Here is an 18282-nt window from a genome sequence, read left to right on the forward strand (position 1 = left end):
GAAATTTGACCCTTATCTCATGTTTTGTAGATTCTGACTAAATTGAAAATCTTGTTGCTGATATAAAAATCTTATCAGCGTTGCAATATTGTTTGACTTGCATTTGCAACTGAACATCTACTTTGTTTCTTGTACTATTTTATTCACTGATGTACATCCAGAATACTCTCATCAAATAATTTGAAACCTAAACCATGAATCCTACTTTCCTAAAAATGTCAAAGATGACTTACAGTGGCACAGAATGTGAAGCTGAGATTGCTTCATACAATAAAACGGTTTTGTACAGCATTTTTCATGCAAACTATCTCAGAACGCTTTATGGGGGTAAATAATATTAGAGAGAGACCCTTCTAATAGGGAGAAAAGATGTTTTCTTTTGAGTTTGAAATAACATGGCAAATCAGAGATGGAGCAGACTGCAAGAGTGGTTAAAAAAAAAATTTAAGGCTGCTTCTCCCCTACAGGCAGTAAGATTGTGAGGTGAGATGAAAGGGAAGTTGGGGCAATAAAAAGGTAGTCCATGAGCTGAAACAACTCGGCTGAAGGTTTTACATATCGGGACCCAGTGACCCCCCTTTTTATGTCCAAGATGAGGGCTGAGTGCGGGAGGGAGAATGGTCCTGGAAAGCCAGCTTTTAGAATACTTGATTTAACATAACTTTGTTCTTTCAGATCATCTCCTCGGGACTCAGCTAGTTACTATGAGCTTGATACAGAGTGACAACAGCTATAGAGCCAGAGATCTGGAGACTGGCTGCTGTGCAGCCATGGCCAGTGCGTGCAGTGCTGGAGCTAAAGAAGACAGCATAGGTGTCTCTGTCAGCAGTGGGACTGGAAACCTTCCAAACTCCTTCACGGAGGAGACTCAAGGATATGATGTGGAGTTTGATCCCCCCCTGGAAAGTAAATATGAATGTCCAATCTGTTTGATGGCTCTCCGGGAAGCAGTGCAGACGCCATGCGGACACCGGTTTTGCAAAGGCTGCATTGTCAAATCAATAAGGTAAAGGAATGCTCAGAGGAATTGGATTTAGGAAGAATGTTGACCTGAGTGTAGCAGCTCTGTGGCAACATAACTAAGTGCAACTTGTGAGGACAAATTATATATGTCTTATTGTTGCAATATTTTCAATGTGTTAAGTCTGAGCATGTCTTTAAAGATGCTATATTATGGGTGGCCTAGTTAACAATGCCTATAGTTAATGTTGCCCCATTATAAGACCCTATTTTTATTGCTTATAACTTTGCCAGACTTCACCTGTTCAGGCTGAAATTTTCCATATTTGGTGTCTGCCTCAGAATTAAGTTTTTCTGAAACTTTCAGTAAAAACAATTCAGCTGTTTCTCAGAACTAGTTTGTTTGGGTTTTTTTTTTTCTGGGGGGTGGGGGGAGAATAAATGTTTAGGCCATGAGCTTCAAAATTTGTTGAGAAGCTCTAGAGCCTCCTTGCCTTGGAGCAAGGACTTGAAATTTGGCACAGAGGTCACCCTGGAGTCAGGGATGCGCCTTTTGCCATCTCTGTGAACATTTGCCCATCTTTGACCAAGTTATGAGCCTCTGAAAATCTGTTTGTACAAGCTCAATAGAAACTTATTTGGCAAGTAAATTCTCTGATTTTATCTGCATTAGGCACGCTATGAGGCTGAGTAGGATTTTCAGTTCCTTCCTATAGCCAGGGACCACTGTGACACCAGGTACAGGAATTGAGCAGGAAGATTACTTTGCTTTAAGTGCCCAACTCCTCCCACCCCACAGTGGTACCCAGGCAGTGAGGAGAAGGATGCTGCCTGCCTGGAATGCAGAGGGATAAGTGGGGAGAGTGGTGAGAAAACAAGCTGGGACAAAGCCATTGGGGGACTTAGATGACGAGCTAGGGGGTGGAAAGAACTGGAAGAAAAGCAGGCTGGGGCTTGGGGGGCAGGGAGTAGGGCAGAAGAGCCTATCTCTGTTAGAATACACTTGCCTTAGAACCTGAATTCCTGGGTCTCAATATTCCTCTGTCAGCAAGTAACTGTGGAACTGTCACATTCCGGGGTACAGTCCAGACCAATGAGATGTTGTCACTGCCTGCCCTGCAACCTTGGGTGCCTCACAATGCTTTGCTGGGCTGCTCAGAAACAGCCTACCAGCATGCAGGTCACACACTGCGTGTCTGTGTATAGGTACAGCTCTGACCCCAGCAGCCTGTCAGCAACACACCAGCCACACTCTGGCTTCCAGAAGCCTTGGTTACTACTTGCTGGGTCACCCCAACACGCTCCCAGTCCAAAATTTCCCCCCAAAACCTGTGTTCTGCACTGTACAGCCCTCTCCTGGACAGTTCAGATAGAGGTTCATTGCCCTTGTGACTGGTCAGTGGTCAACAGTTTGCTACTTTAACTGGAGTTATCAAACAGCTCAGTTGAAACACAACATTTAATTAGTTTAGATTGTAGCTAAATACACTTCTTTTATTTTTAAAGAGAGGTTTTAAGTGAGTACAAATGTGAGGTATTAAAGTCAGAAATGATTCCAAGAGAAATAAAGATAAAATGCTTTCTGGTAGCTAAAACTTAACAAGCTAGACTTGGTTCAATGTAAAATCCTTACTGTATGTTCCCAACAACATTGCTGACCAAATTCTCAGGTCAGGATCTCCCCCAAAGTCCAGGGGCTGGTTCCTTTGTCATCTTAGGTAAAAGAGAGAGATAAGAAGAGATGTCTTGGGGTGTTTTTGGCCTTCGGTTTTGTAGTCCAGCCACCCTTTTGAATCGGATTCTTCTGAGGATTACCCATCAAAGCAAAGTTTATTCAAACCATAAAGAAGGCGACATGGAGGCTGATGATGAGGGTGGCTGCATGCTCTTTCTTCTCCCCTGTGTATGCTTGTCTCCTGCCATTTCACCCTCTAGCTGGCTCAAGGGCCCTGTTTACTACTTGAATGTATATTTACCTGAATTTACATATCTTTGTTTAGGATGATGCTTAACGACTTTTGCCTAGTCAGGGCTGCATGAGTTTGAACATGTGTTAACACCATCACACAGGAGGAACTCGTAACTTTACATATAATGTTGCTACATACATTTCACAAGCATTTAAAATTTCATATTGAGCAGCAAGTTATTAGTTTTCAAATGATACCTTACAAGGCGTATTTTGTACCATGATTATTACAGTAGTATGTAGGGTGTGAACACAGGGGTGCTTTTGGTCACAGGAACCCATTAGTAAAATGTGCCTATCCTACAGAGAGGATGACAAACTACTACTGCACTCTGCCACTGAGCAAAGTGAGTAAGTAGCTGAGATCTGTGCTGTGGATCAGCAGGGTTAGTACCTTTTAGGTGACCCATGTAAAAATCAGTGGGTTTCCACCTGATAGAATTTGTGGGGGTTTTTTAGTTTGCTTTTTAAAAAACCTAGGAAATAACATCCATAAAAACTACATCAAAATGTTAAGGCTGCAAAGTCAAGCACTCAGAAGTTAGTAAATGCCAGAATTAAGATTGTGTGTGCCACCTTAATTTGTCACCCTTGTGTGCGCCCATTATAGAATCATAGAATATCAGGGTTGGAAGGGACCTCAGGAGGTCATCTAGTCCAATCCCCTGCTCAAAGCAGGACCAATCCCCAACTAAATCATCCCAGCCAGCGCTTTGTCAAGCTTGACCTTAAAAACCTCTAAGGAAGGAGATTCCACCACCTCCCTAGGTAACACATTCCAGTTCTTCACCCCTTAATTATGATACAGTCTTTAATTACATGATCACATACTGTCTTTCCTGCAGGTTCCCTGCCCCATTCTGTGCATGGGATGGACAATGCTCATGGAATTAATCAGTTGTGTTGCGATATGAGGCTGTTGTCTGGCCTCACTCCTTGTAGAAGTTGGAAGGTGTGTAGTGAACGGGATGTGGGATTACAGGGAGAGAAAAGATGGTCTCGTGGCTTAGGCAGTTGAATGCTGCCCTAGAGACCTGGATTCTATCCCTATCTCTGCCGGAGTTCCTATGTGACACTAGGCAAGTTACTTAAACCAAACTTTTCACCGGTGTCCACTGAATCTGTTTCTCATTTTCTGGATGCCTGACTTGAGAACCTGGGATCTGATTTGCAAGAATGTTGAATGCTCACAGCTGCAACTGAAGTCAGTGGGAGCTGTATTTGAATGTGTGAAGTGCCAAGTACTCTGAAAAAATCGGGTCCTAGTTACTTTTCAAACTTGACACCCAAAATTAGTGGATACTTTTGACTTGTTATGAAGATAGATGCATTAATGTTTGTGAAGCATTCGTACTATAGTATTGATAGCCACAGAAAAGCCATGAAGAATTTAATTCTGTATTCATAACAGAACTTGAATGGTGAGCAGTAAACAAGTATAAAATGAAATATTAAATAGCTGCTCATTAAATGAGCACAGTCAGTCCTGTGCACTGAATAAGACAGGGACTTATAGATGTGCGGGAGTGGGGAGTATATGACCATGTAATTAAAGACTGTTTTATAAAGCACAGTTGCATAGGTAACCTTAATTCTAACACTTGCTTTTTTTTCATAGATCCCAAGGCCAGAAGGGACCATTGTGATCATCTAGTCTGACTTCCTGCATAATACAGGCCATAGAACTTTCCCCAAAATAATTTCTAGAGCATAGCTTTTAGAAAAACATCCAGTCTTGATTTTAAAATTGCCAGTGATGGATGGAAAATCCACCGTGACCTTTGGTAAATTGTCCCAATGGTTAATTACCTTCACTGTCAATAATTTACACCTTACTTCTTTTGCTTTTGGGTGCATGACTTTGCAATCTTAATTTTCTTAATATAGTTCTTGTGTGCAATTTATATATAGTATACACTTCTCACTAGAACTGAGTTATCCAATACATACCTGGATAACTTACAAGTCTTCGATACCAGGCTTTTAAGTATTTTTATATGAAGTTAGGCCAGGCCACTGGGAGTCAGGACTCCAGGATTTATTTCTGCCTGACTTCTTGTGTGCAGTAGCACCAGCATATATCCTCTGCTCTAACTAATCTTAGGATTTTATGACTAAGTTTGCACAAGGAATCAAAACACTCAAAGGGGTTGTAGTATCTGTTGATCTTGCAAGCAGATCACCTAGATACTTAGGTGAATTATGGAGCTTTAGAAATGCCTTAGTCTCCCAACCACTTCAAGGAAAAACAGCTTCACTGATTAAAAAGGCAGATTTTTTTAATTAAAATTTTCTGTCAGAGTTCTGTCGTGGATACACAAGAGCTCTGCTATGTCCCAGCTTTTAAACAGGTCCCTTGGAGGAACCACTCTGTGTCAGACCCTCAAGAGGTCCCACTCTTCCTTGAGGGTAGGCCACATGGACTCAGAACCTATAAGACTGAGCATCTGGGCTCCAGCACTGCTGTTTCACACTGTGAGCTCTGCTCAGTGAATCCAACAGAGATAGACTTCTGGTCAGAATTTTACACTCTGCAGGGACCAGTGCACCTCAGCAAGTATTTGCAATAACATCTGGCAGCCTTTCAAAACAGAGTCAGATTTATTAGTCAGCTGGAACACAGCATGAGGAAGTCCTTAGGTTATCATCAAGAAATAAAGGTTAAAACATAGGCCATTGTGGGCAAGTCAGCTTTCCATCTGGCCAAGCTGCTATGGAATCTGCTTCTGGCTCTGGGTGGCTCTGTCTCATGGTCATTCCCAGGTGAGAGCTGCTGAACCCATCCCAAAAGCTAACTCTTATCCAGAGCTTGTTGGCCCATGTTGAGTTTACATGGTCTGCCTGCCAGAGATTTCCCATAAGTGTCAGTTGCTTAGTCCTTAAGGCTTCCATTGTATTTCCATTCTCCATTGATATAGGTTGGTTTCAGCCAGTCCTTTAATAACCCATTCATTCCACCCCACGCTTAGGTGACCCAACACCACATGTGTTTAACCCTTTTGTATCCCCAGATAGCGATGCAAAATACATACTGAAACTGAGGCGTGCCTAGGAATCATAAAAATATTACAGAAAATTCTCACTTGGTGAGAGCTTCCTCATATTCACTTTACTTTAGGATCCTTGCATACCTAAAACTGTGTTGTTTTCCAATCCTTCTGCTCTTGAGCTACTTTTATAGTCTGCCACTTAATGACTGCACCCCAGATTCTGTTTCTTAATAGGTGCTTGCCATCATATTGCTTAAAGTGGAACATGGAGAAATAAGGTGTTCAAAAGAAAACACATTTACTTGCAGGTGGAGAAACTTCCATTCTAAACCTCAGTGCATGGGAATTGGTTTCTCTTCCTTGTTACTACAGTGCAGTTGCTCAGTCTAAAGTGACACCTATTTGACCTGTAAGAAGATACTAATAACAAAAGGCTTTTATTTCACAGAAAAGGAACTTTCTCCTTTCATTTCAGCACTTACTATTTTGGTGAATACCAAACAGAGGTGCCACATCTTTTAGATCTGGGAAACTGCAGATCATCCCCATGATATTTTGAGTGGTGTTAGTAATTCCCTCTCTGGTTCATTGCTATTGAAGTTTGTCTCTGCAGTGTGGTTTGAGTGGGGACTAGTGATAGTGAAAATAGGGGATTTGCAGTGCAAGTGTCAAACATTTGGAGGACAGGGCTGAATTCCATGCTTAATTGTGGCCCATCAGTCAGGTTATTAATTCAGGGTGCATACTTTTCACAGCACACTTACTGATATCAACAGGAGGCTTCCACAGAGATCAAGGGGAGAACTGACTTTTATATAGTAATTGTTTAGTTATTTGTTCAGTATGTGATTGTCACAGTCAGAGGGAAAATCTGTTCCCCTTTAAACCATCTCTACTTCTCTTTTCTTGTCCTTCCCCATCTCTGTTTTCCCCTTTTCCATGCCTCTGAGTTAATTTAGATACTGAAGTGCCGTCATTGGGCTTTAGAATTAATACTCTAATCCAATTAGTAAGGGGCAGAGGAGTTCAGACATCAGTGCATTGTTTCAAGCTTTCTGCAGACTTGGGAAGATGTTACTGCATTGGTTACATTTAGTCCACATTTGAAAAATTATCTCTGCATCCAGGGCTAGAAGTTTTTAAAAATGAACTTTAGATTACATCATGTGGGCTACAAATACATCATGTGGGTTGGATCGCAGTAAATTACATTGCTTCTCAGAAAGTGTTGGATTTTTTGTAAGTAAAGCATTAGAAAATATTTTTAGGTACTATTAAGGGATGGGTTATTTGACCTACAGTAGCAAAGAAAATGGCTTCTTTAGGTGACTGTTAGTGTGTGTGTTTCCACACTAGAGGTATTGGCTTTTATTTTTACTTCTAAAATTTGCTAACCAAAAACAATCTGTAAGCACCAATATAATACTTAAAAAATAAAATGTCACTCCAGTTTTCTGTCCCCTATAATCTCATCAGACCAAAACTTATGTAGCACTTGAGGAGTTTTCTCACATTTGAGATATGATATATCTGATGGACCAACAGAAATGAGTGGCTTGAGTTCTACAGTCAAATGCCCCTCACTGGAAAAACACTGTGCCTCCACTTTCCCTCCCATTTCAGATTGGGGGGGCCATAAGCAGAAGCACTTCAGCTGATTATATGTGCTGTGATACTACAGGAAAAGAGAGGCTATCTCTGAAACAGCCATTACAGCTGGTTGAAAACTTCCAGAAAAATCAGCAAATAATTTGACAAATAATTTCCAACAATCTGTAGAGCTGCACAGTAGGAAAAAAGATATCTGCAAATAATGCATTCAACAGCTGAAAGGAAAAACTAGTCAAATGACTTGCAAATGCCATATAGTTTTTATTTATAGGGCAAAACAACAAAGGGGATTCAGCAAACCAAAGCTGCCAAACCTATAGCTGTTCCAGTGCAGCATCATTGCTCACGTTGTCCAAGAGCCCATCCACAAAACATCTAGAACGTAGGATTAAAATGTTCTTGCACATCCTTAATATGGGACTGTACTTCAAGGGACGTGCCTACCTTGGTCAGTGCATCCATCCATATTATCCAATCTGAAGCTATAGTAGCAATAGTCATAAAACCTCTTTAGAAACTAATCTAAAACTCCTCGAGGAATCTGAATGTGCAAGGCACACTATGCTTCTACTTTTTACTAGTAATGTTTAAAACACTGAAGAGTTTTAAAAATGTTTTTAACTCAGTAACTTCACTGAAAATCCTAACGTTTCAATTACTGCTGTAGGTGAGGGGCTTGCCTGCCTGTGGTGTTAGGCGAACTGTTGCCAAGGAAGTCTATGACCTAACCAGAATGTGACTGGGGCTTAAAAAAAATCTTAAACAGGCTACTCTCTTAAATGTCAGGCTGAGGATGAAGTAAATCTTATCTTTTTCTCTTTTTCAGGTTTCTCCAACTAACTTTTGCCATTGAGTGTCTTACTGAGCTATCTCTAGTAGCAATGGCTTCTTATAGCCTGACTAGGCTAGTTCACTTTCTGTCTTTTTTTCTTTAAGCTTCCTGCCTCTTTCCCAATCTAAATATTCATTGATAGGCATAGGTAAGATACAATCACAATAAAGCAATCATGTACAGAGGCACCATTACACTTCTCAGTTAAGCTGCTCAGACGTGCAAAGGTTTGTTGAGCAGTTTTTAGAGGCTGGTTGGTGCTTTGGCTTTGAATTCAGATCACAATGTACTTAGTAGTAGATTCTTGGCCATTTCACAAGAACCGCTCATCGTGGCACAACTTACCCTGATTCTCAGTCATTTTTCAGGAAAGCATAGGCGCTGATGCTGTGGGTGCTCCAGGGTGGAGCACCCATAGAAAAACAATAATGGGTGCTGAGCACCCACTGGCAGCCCTGCTGATCAGCTCCTCCCTGCCCCCCCAGCACTGGTGGGCCCCAGCTCCTCCACCACTAACCCATCATCTCCCGCCTGCTGGCGGGCCCCCAGCTCCTCCCTCTCCCTTCCAGCACCTCCCACCCACCAGGAGCAGCTGTTCAGCGGTGTGCAGGAGGCGTTGAGGGGGAGGCGGCAGGCAGAGGCAGGGTGGAGACTTGGGGGAAGGGGGTGAGCTGGGGGTTGAGCACCCCCAGAGAACTCAGAAAGTCAGCGCCTCTGCAGGAAAGCTCCCAGTCTTGAATAACAAGCAGTGCAAATTGGTACTAGGGTGCATATATCGAACTGTGTATGGGAAGTGTGTATAGCATCTTTCCACACTAAGCCCGGCTCTAACCAGTCTTGGTGTCACATTTGCGAACACTTAAGTGCATCAAATTCCCAAATACATTACTTAAAATATTTGTTGTAAATAATTGGCATTTATATACTACTCTGCAGTCATTGAGTAGCTAATCCTTATCCCATCACTGGGTGGGTGTTATCCCCATTTTAGAGCTGAGGCAATTCCCATTCCCCTGGCCATGAAAAATTGCTGATTTTTATTTAATGTGGTTCAGTTGCTAACTGTAAACTTAATTAAAAGCAGGAAATTTGTAATGCGTTACACCACATTGTACCTGTAACAACCAGCTTCCGGTTGTAGGTGTAAGTAGAATGAGTGTTTGTGTATTGTGACACTGAAAGCAGTGTTTGGACTGGGGAGCTATGAGATCTGAAACTGCAGACCACTGCTTTGTTTTTTCCGTTTGTTTAGGAGTGAGATTCTTGTGGCAAACCATCTCCTGAAAGCAAAACCATAAAAAGGAAGGTCATGGTCTCTTTCTAAAGTCTAAACTTACCTCCCTTTTCTGTAGCAGTAATGCTAACAGAGTAGGTGCTGGCGAATGATTTTCTTATCAAGTGAACAACACTATTTATCTACCTCTCCCCACTTCCAAATCCAATGATCTTTGAACCTCAAAGGCCTTCTGACTCTCAACCCACTCAGAGTATTGTTAATCCATGTTTTTTCACACTAGCAGTATTGTCCATTAGCATCACAATTCAGAATTCTTCTGTTTAACTATATTACTTAACTTTGTACATTCCCATATGCATGTGTTGGTTCACACCTGAAGGCAGGTACCAGATAATCTCCCCTGTTCCAGACAAAAATTGGGGAGTGGGGGACAGTATGGGTGAATTGCTATTTGAATTGCATTACATAGCAGCTCTTTTTTTTTTAAATGTGTCCTGTGCCTATATGAGTGTAAAAGGAGGAAAATGATACATTAAACTTTTATGGGGCACCACTTGAAATCTAGTCAATTTCAATTTCTTTTCTTAAAGTGGCTTGAGATACACCTGCCCCAAATCCCTTGTCGTTTTTATGTCTTGAGCATTACTTTAAGACTTCTTACCTGTGGCTTTTCTCATTCCTGTTGCTGTGTGAAAGACACAAAATAAAGGAGTCTAACTGATTATACAAAGGTAATGGGGAAACTGACTAGACAAAAGTGCTGTCAAATATAAAGTAAACAAACTGGAAAAAATAGAAATACTTGCTTCTCAACTTCTGATTATGGTAATCGTGGGTGTTACTTGTAACAATGGTATGTTTTCACGTTTTAAAAAAAAAAAGTGAGAGGAGAAGGGACAAAAGGTGCAGAACTCTTTAAATGTCTGATTCCAAATCCTTTTTGTGTGTGGAACAAACACCCATAGATTTCAATAGGAATTGTTCATGAAATGGCTGCAGAAATGGGAACCTAAATTATTAGCCTTTATGCATCCTCCTTGCAGGTTTATTCCCAGAATGCTTACCAGTGCAATCATCCAGCTGGATCTGAGCAAATTTAACACTATTCTAACCCAAGGGAATGCTGCTACAAATGGAATTCTTTTGAAACCTATGTACATGTAGTATTCTGGTAACATTAGTTATCAGGATATTTTATGGTATAATTCATGCTAGTTGCTGTGTAACTGCCATTATTTCCAACGACTGCCTTAACGGTTTATTCTGACAATATTATGAAATTTTCATTAGTGTAAGAGAAGAGTTTAAAGTAAGGGTAGGGAAAAGTCTGAGATTTGCTAGGTATTTTTTTCTTGTGCATACAGATCACCTCATCCTCTTCTTTTTATGGTAGAGATGCAGGTCACAAATGTCCAGTAGACAATGAAATTCTACTCGAAAACCAACTCTTCCCTGACAACTTTGCCAAACGGGAAATTCTCTCACTGAAGGTGAGATGTCCTAACAAGGGCTGTCTTCTGAAGATGGAGCTGAGACATCTAGAGGTAAGAATCATTTGAAAAATGGAAAATAGTTTCCCACTTTGAAATTTAAAAAAAAATCTCCAAAATGACTCTGTGTAGATGGTCTTCATCTTATTGGTGGTTGTGGTTTCAAATCCACTGTTTGTTTGATCAAGGCTGGTTCTGTTTCTCTAATTGAAAGAAATAAGTGGCTGATCTTAGTTACCTTACCGCAAGCCATATGTCACAGCTTGCATATAGGAAAAGATAGTGCCTATAATGTTGTTAACAGTGGTATTAGTTTCATCATGTTAGTCTCCCTTTGGCCTGTCTTTGTCACCAACCGTATACTTTCTATATCCAGTGTCCAAAATGCCAGTTAATACCTGCTCAAAGCAATCTGAATAAAATATAAACAATTTTTAAATATTCCTGGAAGTTGTCCAATTAAACAGTGTGTTAAGCTGTAAAAAGTAGCTATATGGTGACTCTTCAGTATTAATGTTTGTGCAGAGCTTTGAATTTATAGTCCTGTTCAAACCCTGGCTCTCCTATGGAGCTCTTACATATGGACTGCAATAAAAGTCATTGAGGTTCTGGGTTTAAGGGCTAATGTGGGCAAATCCTTTTGCAGGATCGGGGCCTGAAAGAATATTAACAGTGCCTGTTGTATTCCTCTTGGAGCCATTTTGCTCCATCTTGGATATGTACGAGTAGCTGGTACCTGGAGCACTTTTGGGGGTTTCTAATACCACATTGTCTTGTTGCTCCTTATGCAGGAGCATCAGTTGAATTGTGACTTCTGCTCTGTGGAATGCATACAATGCCAGAGCTCCTTCCCGAAGAACCAGCTGCAAAACCACATGACACTGGAATGCCCACGGCGGCAGGTCTGCTGTCCAAACTGTGCTACATCTATGGCTTATGAAGATAAAGAGGCACGTGTTGAAACATATTGGAGTGGATGAAAAATACTGTAACATTTATCCTCAATTGTTAATGCAATATCAATGGAGGGTGTTCATTTGGATAGTAAATTGATCCAGAAACAGCTTTGTGTCCTGCTTTGCTGGACATTAGGAGGATGTGACCTCCGGATTGTCCTCTCTTGGGCAGGTGAAGACTAGCGCCCCCCCCCCCTCTTTGTGTGTGTGTGTGTGTGGTCACGGTGGGGTCATGCTTGGTTAAACCTTTTTTGGAGACCCTATGGTGCATGGGGAGGTGAAAGGGTTTGAATAAGAGGGGACCTTTAATTTTGACCTTACAAAGAGAGCTGGCAGCATTAGCATCCCACAATGACCTTAAAAATAAAAGGGGGAGGGGCCAGAATAACAAGATAGGACAAAAATACTGGTGTTTGGTGGGCTTTTTTGCTCTGCACACAAACATGTTACCTGCTGGAAAGATGGACGAGTGCAGAGAGGGGGAGCTGTACTCCAATGCCTAAATCTCTGCTTAGAACAAGAGAGTTGGGGCAAAACTGTTCTTAGCTCTGATTCTGACTCCTGGGTGACACTGAGTATCTGGCTTCCATGTTTTGAGCTTTCATTTCCTTATCTCTATATAGACATGATCTGTCTCAGGGGGTATATTAGGTTTATCTGAAAAGCACTTCAAAATCTGCCATTGAAAATTCCCACATTAATGCACATCATGTTTGTGACCCTTTTGACCCTTTTTGTCAAATGTTAAGACTTCTTAATATATTCATTAATATCAATTACACAAGAAAATTATTTAAAATGTTTACATCCTTACAGTTAATTAAACCCAAACTTCACAAATGTCAAATGAATCAGAATTTTGTAGAATCAGAAATAGGACTTACCACTATGAATTTCTGATGAGACAAGAATAAAATTCCAAAAAGTGAAAAGACTCATTCAGGAATCTGAAAGGGGGTACTTTCCTATTTCCTAATTAAATCCAGCAAGATATAAAGCTTGAGACTTAAAAAATAAATGATCAAGAATTTTACATAGACATCTAGAACACAAGCTAATCAATGCTCCCTTCTCTTTTAATAATCATTTAATTGTTACTAATAGTTCTCGTTTTCTTTCTCACCTTTTCAAAAAATGAAGCTTCATGACCAGAATTGTCCACTTGCAAATGTGTTTTGTGAATATTGCAATACAGTGCTGATCAGAGAACAGGTAAGAGCCTATCTTTTCACCATATATCTGTCAGTCAGGTTGGAGTGCATCCTAAAAATATTTAACCTATCTAGCTGCAAACAATTTAAGATTTTATGGTAACCCATGTAAGTGTCTGATTCCTCACATGTCAAACTTCCTCTAAATCTGGGGTTTTCAACCTTTTTCTTTGACGTCCCCCCAGCATGCTATAAAAACTCCACGGCCCACCGGTGCCACAACAGCTGTTTTTCTCCATATAAAAGCCATGGCTGGCATTAATGGGTAGAAAGCGGGGCAATTGCCTGGGGCCCCACACCACTAGGGGCACCACGAAGCTAAGTGGCTCAGGCTTCAGCTTCAGCCCCGGATACTGGAGCTCAGGGTCCCGGGCCACAGTCCTGCACACTGGAGCTTCAGCTTTCTTCCCTGAGCCCTAGTGAGTCTTAATGCCAGCCATGCTTGGTAGACCCCCTGAAACCTGAACGTCCCCTGGGATCCCTGATCGAGAACCACTGCTCTAAATGGTGTTCCAGTCTGCAGTTGCAGTTCAGGTGAACTTTAAACACATGGATTGTTGACAGCAAACTACGTTATGCAGAAATCTGGATTGGAACCATGGAGTACATGGCAAAGTGCCTGGCTATTGTGGTGATCGTACATGGAGTCAAATAGGACTTCAAGCAACTGCTTGTACTTATGGCTGATCCTGGAAGGCTAGTTTGTTCAAGGCTCTGATCAGTTCTAAAGTCAACTGTACACACATTGTGTAAGAATGTGCACTGAGGTGACTGTCATTGGAGACATCCTGTCACCCTCTAGGTCAACATAACTAATCCCTTTCCTGGAGTCTGAAATTTACGGAGAATAACAGTTATCAAGGAATATTACGCTGGGGTGACTTGCAGTGATGTTGCTGCATTACTTTGCAATAATTTACTAAATGCCTTTGACACTTAGTGTTTACTGAAGTGCAGATTAGTGGTGTGTGGTTGCTCATTATTCCATTAAAATGTTGAAATCTGTTGTATTTAAGTATAGCCGCGTATTTCGGCTGGATCCTGAGAGTTGGAACGTTGCTGTGCGCTTAACATACACAGTCGCCAATTCTTTCATCGTGTTCTGTGATCGAATGGCATTTCTTTTCTGAAACAAGACTTTGATCTGAAGAGGAGAATGTAAACTATTCATCGTAAAAAAAAAAAAAAAAAATTAACCTTAACTCTCATTTTGGTTTTAGATGCCTAATCATTATGATAATGACTGCCCTACCGCCCCAGTACCATGTACATACAGTGCCTTTGGATGTCCTGAAAAGGTAAATCTTTCTTTTATGCACATCAGTGCAAAGAACTCCTCAGAACTTCTCATCCAGACTGTGTCACAGATTTTCCTGGCTTGATTTTTACAGTTCGACTTTCAAAAGCTGTCAGCATTGACCTGACTCAGCTTCTGTTGAAGGCAATGAGAGCTTGATTAGACAAGTCCCCGGGTGCTTTAGCAAAGTCTACCCTAAATCTAATAATTTTCTGGGGTGGTTTTAATTTGGTGTTCTTACCTGTGTTGATTTCAGAGTATATTTTAAGCTTAAATACCAATTGTCTTTAACTTTGCCTTATGAAAGTTTTTAAATGCCAGGTATGTAACTCTTGTAGTTTAGGGAAAGCAAGTGGTGAATACTTCAAATCCGCATGATCCTCAAACTTATGATTTTTGGTGAAACAGTGCTAATTGTGGGGAAAGTTCCAAGTTTTCTAATTACAGTACTTCCTTTTAACAGTACATTTCTCTCATCTTCAACTGAGTGCTCTCCTTGCCTTTCCTGAATACACTGTCATATTCAGGGCTCTGGTGCCACTACTGCAGTGCAATGTAGGGAATACATTGCTGATTGCTAACAGGATAGTCGCAGTATTAAATTTATGCAAAGTAGTGGAGGAATTCTATTACCTTTTTACATCATGATTTTAACAGATCATTTTGACTTAAACGCTATTTTTCTCTACAGGCACATGGACTGGTTATTTTTCTGAGCTGTCTGATCTTAAGGCTGGTCCAAAACAAAGTCCCCTCAGTTGGACTTGACTTGACTTTGTCACATCATTTGTTTTGTCTTAGTTTTTGTTCCAGCTGATCTGTGTTAGCTAAAGCCATTTCTATTATGCACTGCAGTTTATCTTTGAAGCCCAATATTTTGTGGCTTAGTTGCAGGAAATGTTTTTGCTGCTCGAGAGTTTATGATGTCATGTCTCTTTAAATTCTAGATGCAGAGGAATGATTTGGCACGTCATATGCAAGAGTACACTCAGGTTCACATGAGAATGATGGCTCAGACTCTCCGGAGTATTAGTGTTACTACCACAACTCCCATGTCCTACCTCAGTGGCCTATCCTTTGAGCCATCTGTCTTCTCACATGTCCCACCTGCCACATATGACTGCAACCCAGAAGTTGAGAACTTCAGGGAAACCATTCAGCAGTTGGAAGGTCGCCTGGTAAGACAAGATCACCAGATCAGAGAGCTTATTGCTAAAATGGAGACTCAGAGTGCTCACGTAGGAGACCTCAAACGTACTATCCAAAATCTAGAGGAAAAAATTGCCGAAATGGAGGCACAACAATGTAACGGCATTTACATCTGGAAAATTGAGAACTTCAGTACACATCTGAGAGCCCAAGAAGAAGAGAGACCTGTTGTGATCCACAGCCCTGGCTTCTACACTGGGAAACCAGGCTACAAACTGTGTTTGCGCCTGCATATCCAGTTACCAAATTCTCAGCGGTGTGCTAACTTTATATCCCTCTTTGTCCATACTATGCAAGGAGAATATGACAGTCATCTGCCTTGGCCATTTCAGGGCACCATACGACTTTCTATTTTGGATCAATCAGAAGGACTTCCAAGGCAGAATCACGAAGAAGTAATGGAAGCCAAACCTGAGCTTCTAGCCTTCCAGAGACCTACAATCCACCGCAACCCAAAAGGTTTTGGTTATGTGACATTCATGCACCTGCAAGCTTTGAAGCAAAGAACCTATGTAAAAGATGATACTCTTCTGGTGCGCTGTGAGGTTGTAACACGTTTAGACTTGAACAGTGTACGGAAAGAGGGCTTTCAACCTCGCAGTACTGATGGGGCTGTATAGTCTGTTGCGCCCTAACTAAGGGAGCCCCACACTGCTGTTCTTCCACAACAGATTGGAAGGACAAGAGCATGAACGAAGGGATTTTCCAGAGGGGAAAAGCTTCATGATAAAAGCAGTTATCTGGGTTGAACAATGCCATTCTGCAGGCTAATGCAGCTAATTTAACAGAATAGAATTTGCTGCCTTTGATATACAAGCTTTTTCCTCTGTGAGTCATGTATTAAATATTTCTTCTTCTCTGTTAATGTATTAAGCTAACTGAGGGAAGTATTGCTGTGTTATCAAAGGTGAAATTCTTCAGTAAGAATTTATTGAAGCAGCTCTCTTCCTACACTGGGGGAGTTTGGGTCAAATTCCACTTCTAGAAGTCTGTGAGAAAGTGAAGCATTGAAGCTGAATGCCCCAGATGTCCTAAATATGGAAGTATAGGAAAGCTACTAAAAGGAGCAGAAAGCAGGGGATGAGGATGGGAGTAGTGGGGGTCATGTGGGGGTGGTAGAGGATAAAGCAGGGGGATTACTTGGGGCTCAGACTGGCAGTGTCTAGCATAAGGGGACTAAGGGCCAGGGGACAGGCAGGCTGAGAGAGAGGTACAACTAGTTCAGGCTGGTCCAGGTCACATCTCCCTGGGGAGTTAACGCAGCAGGACCCAGAATCCCAGGAAAGTTTCTCCTGTATGCACCTGGGAAATGGCCCCTCCAGCTTCTGGCTCCAGTGTCAGCTAGTGCTCTGAGATCATCCCCCTCCATGCCCTTCCTTGAGGGCTAAATAGCAGCTGCCCCCACTGACCACTTTGTATATGCCTGTCTGCCCCTCTGTCCTGTGGGATCCTTTCTGTACTTGTGCACCTGCCTAAGCACCTCTGTCCTGATTGACCTCTTGTGCTCCTACCCCATAGACCTTCCCCCCATTTGTCCTGCTCTCTGCCCTTCAGTCTCAGCTAGTTTGTCCTTTTGTCTGTCAATCTCCCTCTCACCTATCTCAGCCAGAGGCTTGAAGCACCAGGGCCAAAACTCTGCTGCTGCTGGTCAGGGCTCCTGACCAGGCACAGCAGCCTCTTGTCCCTGGGAGCATCTGAGCTGCCCTGCACCCACTGCCACCATCATAGAATCATAGAATATCAGGGTTGGAAGGGACCTCAGGAGGTCATCTAGTCCAACCCCCTGCTCAAAGCAGGTCACTGCTGAGCATCTGCTTTAACTAAAATAGATATGAAGCCGCCAGGAAGCTGTTGTGGTGCCAGTGCTGGGACAGGCACCAAGTGGCAGCAGCATACAAAGTTGTGACCAGCTGCTGCCAGGCAGCAGAAAAACAGAGAGAAGCAGCAGCATGGCAGAGAGCAGGGGCTGAGCTGGGCAGGGTAGGTGAGCAGACTGCCCCCCCCCCCCCATGGGGCGGTGTCATGGGGCTGCTCAAAGGGAGACAGTTCAGAGTGAAGGTTTCCCCTGCTATCTAGAGAGGTGGATTGACTTCATTGCCACAGCTGCTGCTTAATAGTACCAGAATGGTGTTTCGGCGTGACTACACCACTGCCCGAGGGGATGCAATGCACATACTGTAGCAGAAGTGAACCAACTCAACTATGGAAGATGGTCTCATGCTACAGATTCAGGAGATATTCACCTTGGTTGGAATACAGACCGTTTCTAAATGGACTTAAATCCAAATGGCAAGAATAGAGGAAGGAAACAAAAGTACAGACTATTTAAGTGCCTTTATAGCTTAGCCAGGGAATGCACAGCAAGGGAAACTCCAACACTTTGAATTTACCATGTTCCTTTTGGAATATGAAGTAAGATTAGGACTCAGTCCACGGTCCCTAGACATCTGTCGGTCTCTATCTTCCTCCTCCCAGGGAATTATGTTCAGGAACATTCAAACAGGAACCCGCATGATGGTG

At 42.1% G+C, this 18282-nt stretch overlaps 1 protein-coding gene across 8 annotated transcripts in view; it reads left to right on the forward strand.

Annotated features, from left to right (window-relative positions):
* Window positions 1–16627, forward strand: part of TRAF6 (TNF receptor associated factor 6) — a 37717-nt gene extending 21090 nt beyond the window's left edge. For all 8 annotated transcript variants that reach the window (XM_039537288.1, XM_039537294.1, XM_039537291.1 and 5 more), the window contains 6 exons: window positions 676–1006; window positions 10993–11143; window positions 11881–12039; window positions 13186–13257; window positions 14477–14554; window positions 15501–16627. In XM_039537288.1, coding sequence (XP_039393222.1) covers window positions 676–1006; window positions 10993–11143; window positions 11881–12039; window positions 13186–13257; window positions 14477–14554; window positions 15501–16382 — 1673 coding nt within the window. In that variant the 3' untranslated portion in view covers window positions 16383–16627. The remainder of the gene's footprint in view (window positions 1–675; window positions 1007–10992; window positions 11144–11880; window positions 12040–13185; window positions 13258–14476; window positions 14555–15500) is intronic.
* The last annotated feature ends 1655 nt before the right edge of the window (window positions 16628–18282 follow it).

The sequence above is a fragment of the Mauremys reevesii genome, linkage group 4 (genome assembly GCF_016161935.1).
Source record: "Mauremys reevesii isolate NIE-2019 linkage group 4, ASM1616193v1, whole genome shotgun sequence".
NCBI classification, from domain to species: domain Eukaryota; kingdom Metazoa; phylum Chordata; order Testudines; family Geoemydidae; genus Mauremys; species Mauremys reevesii.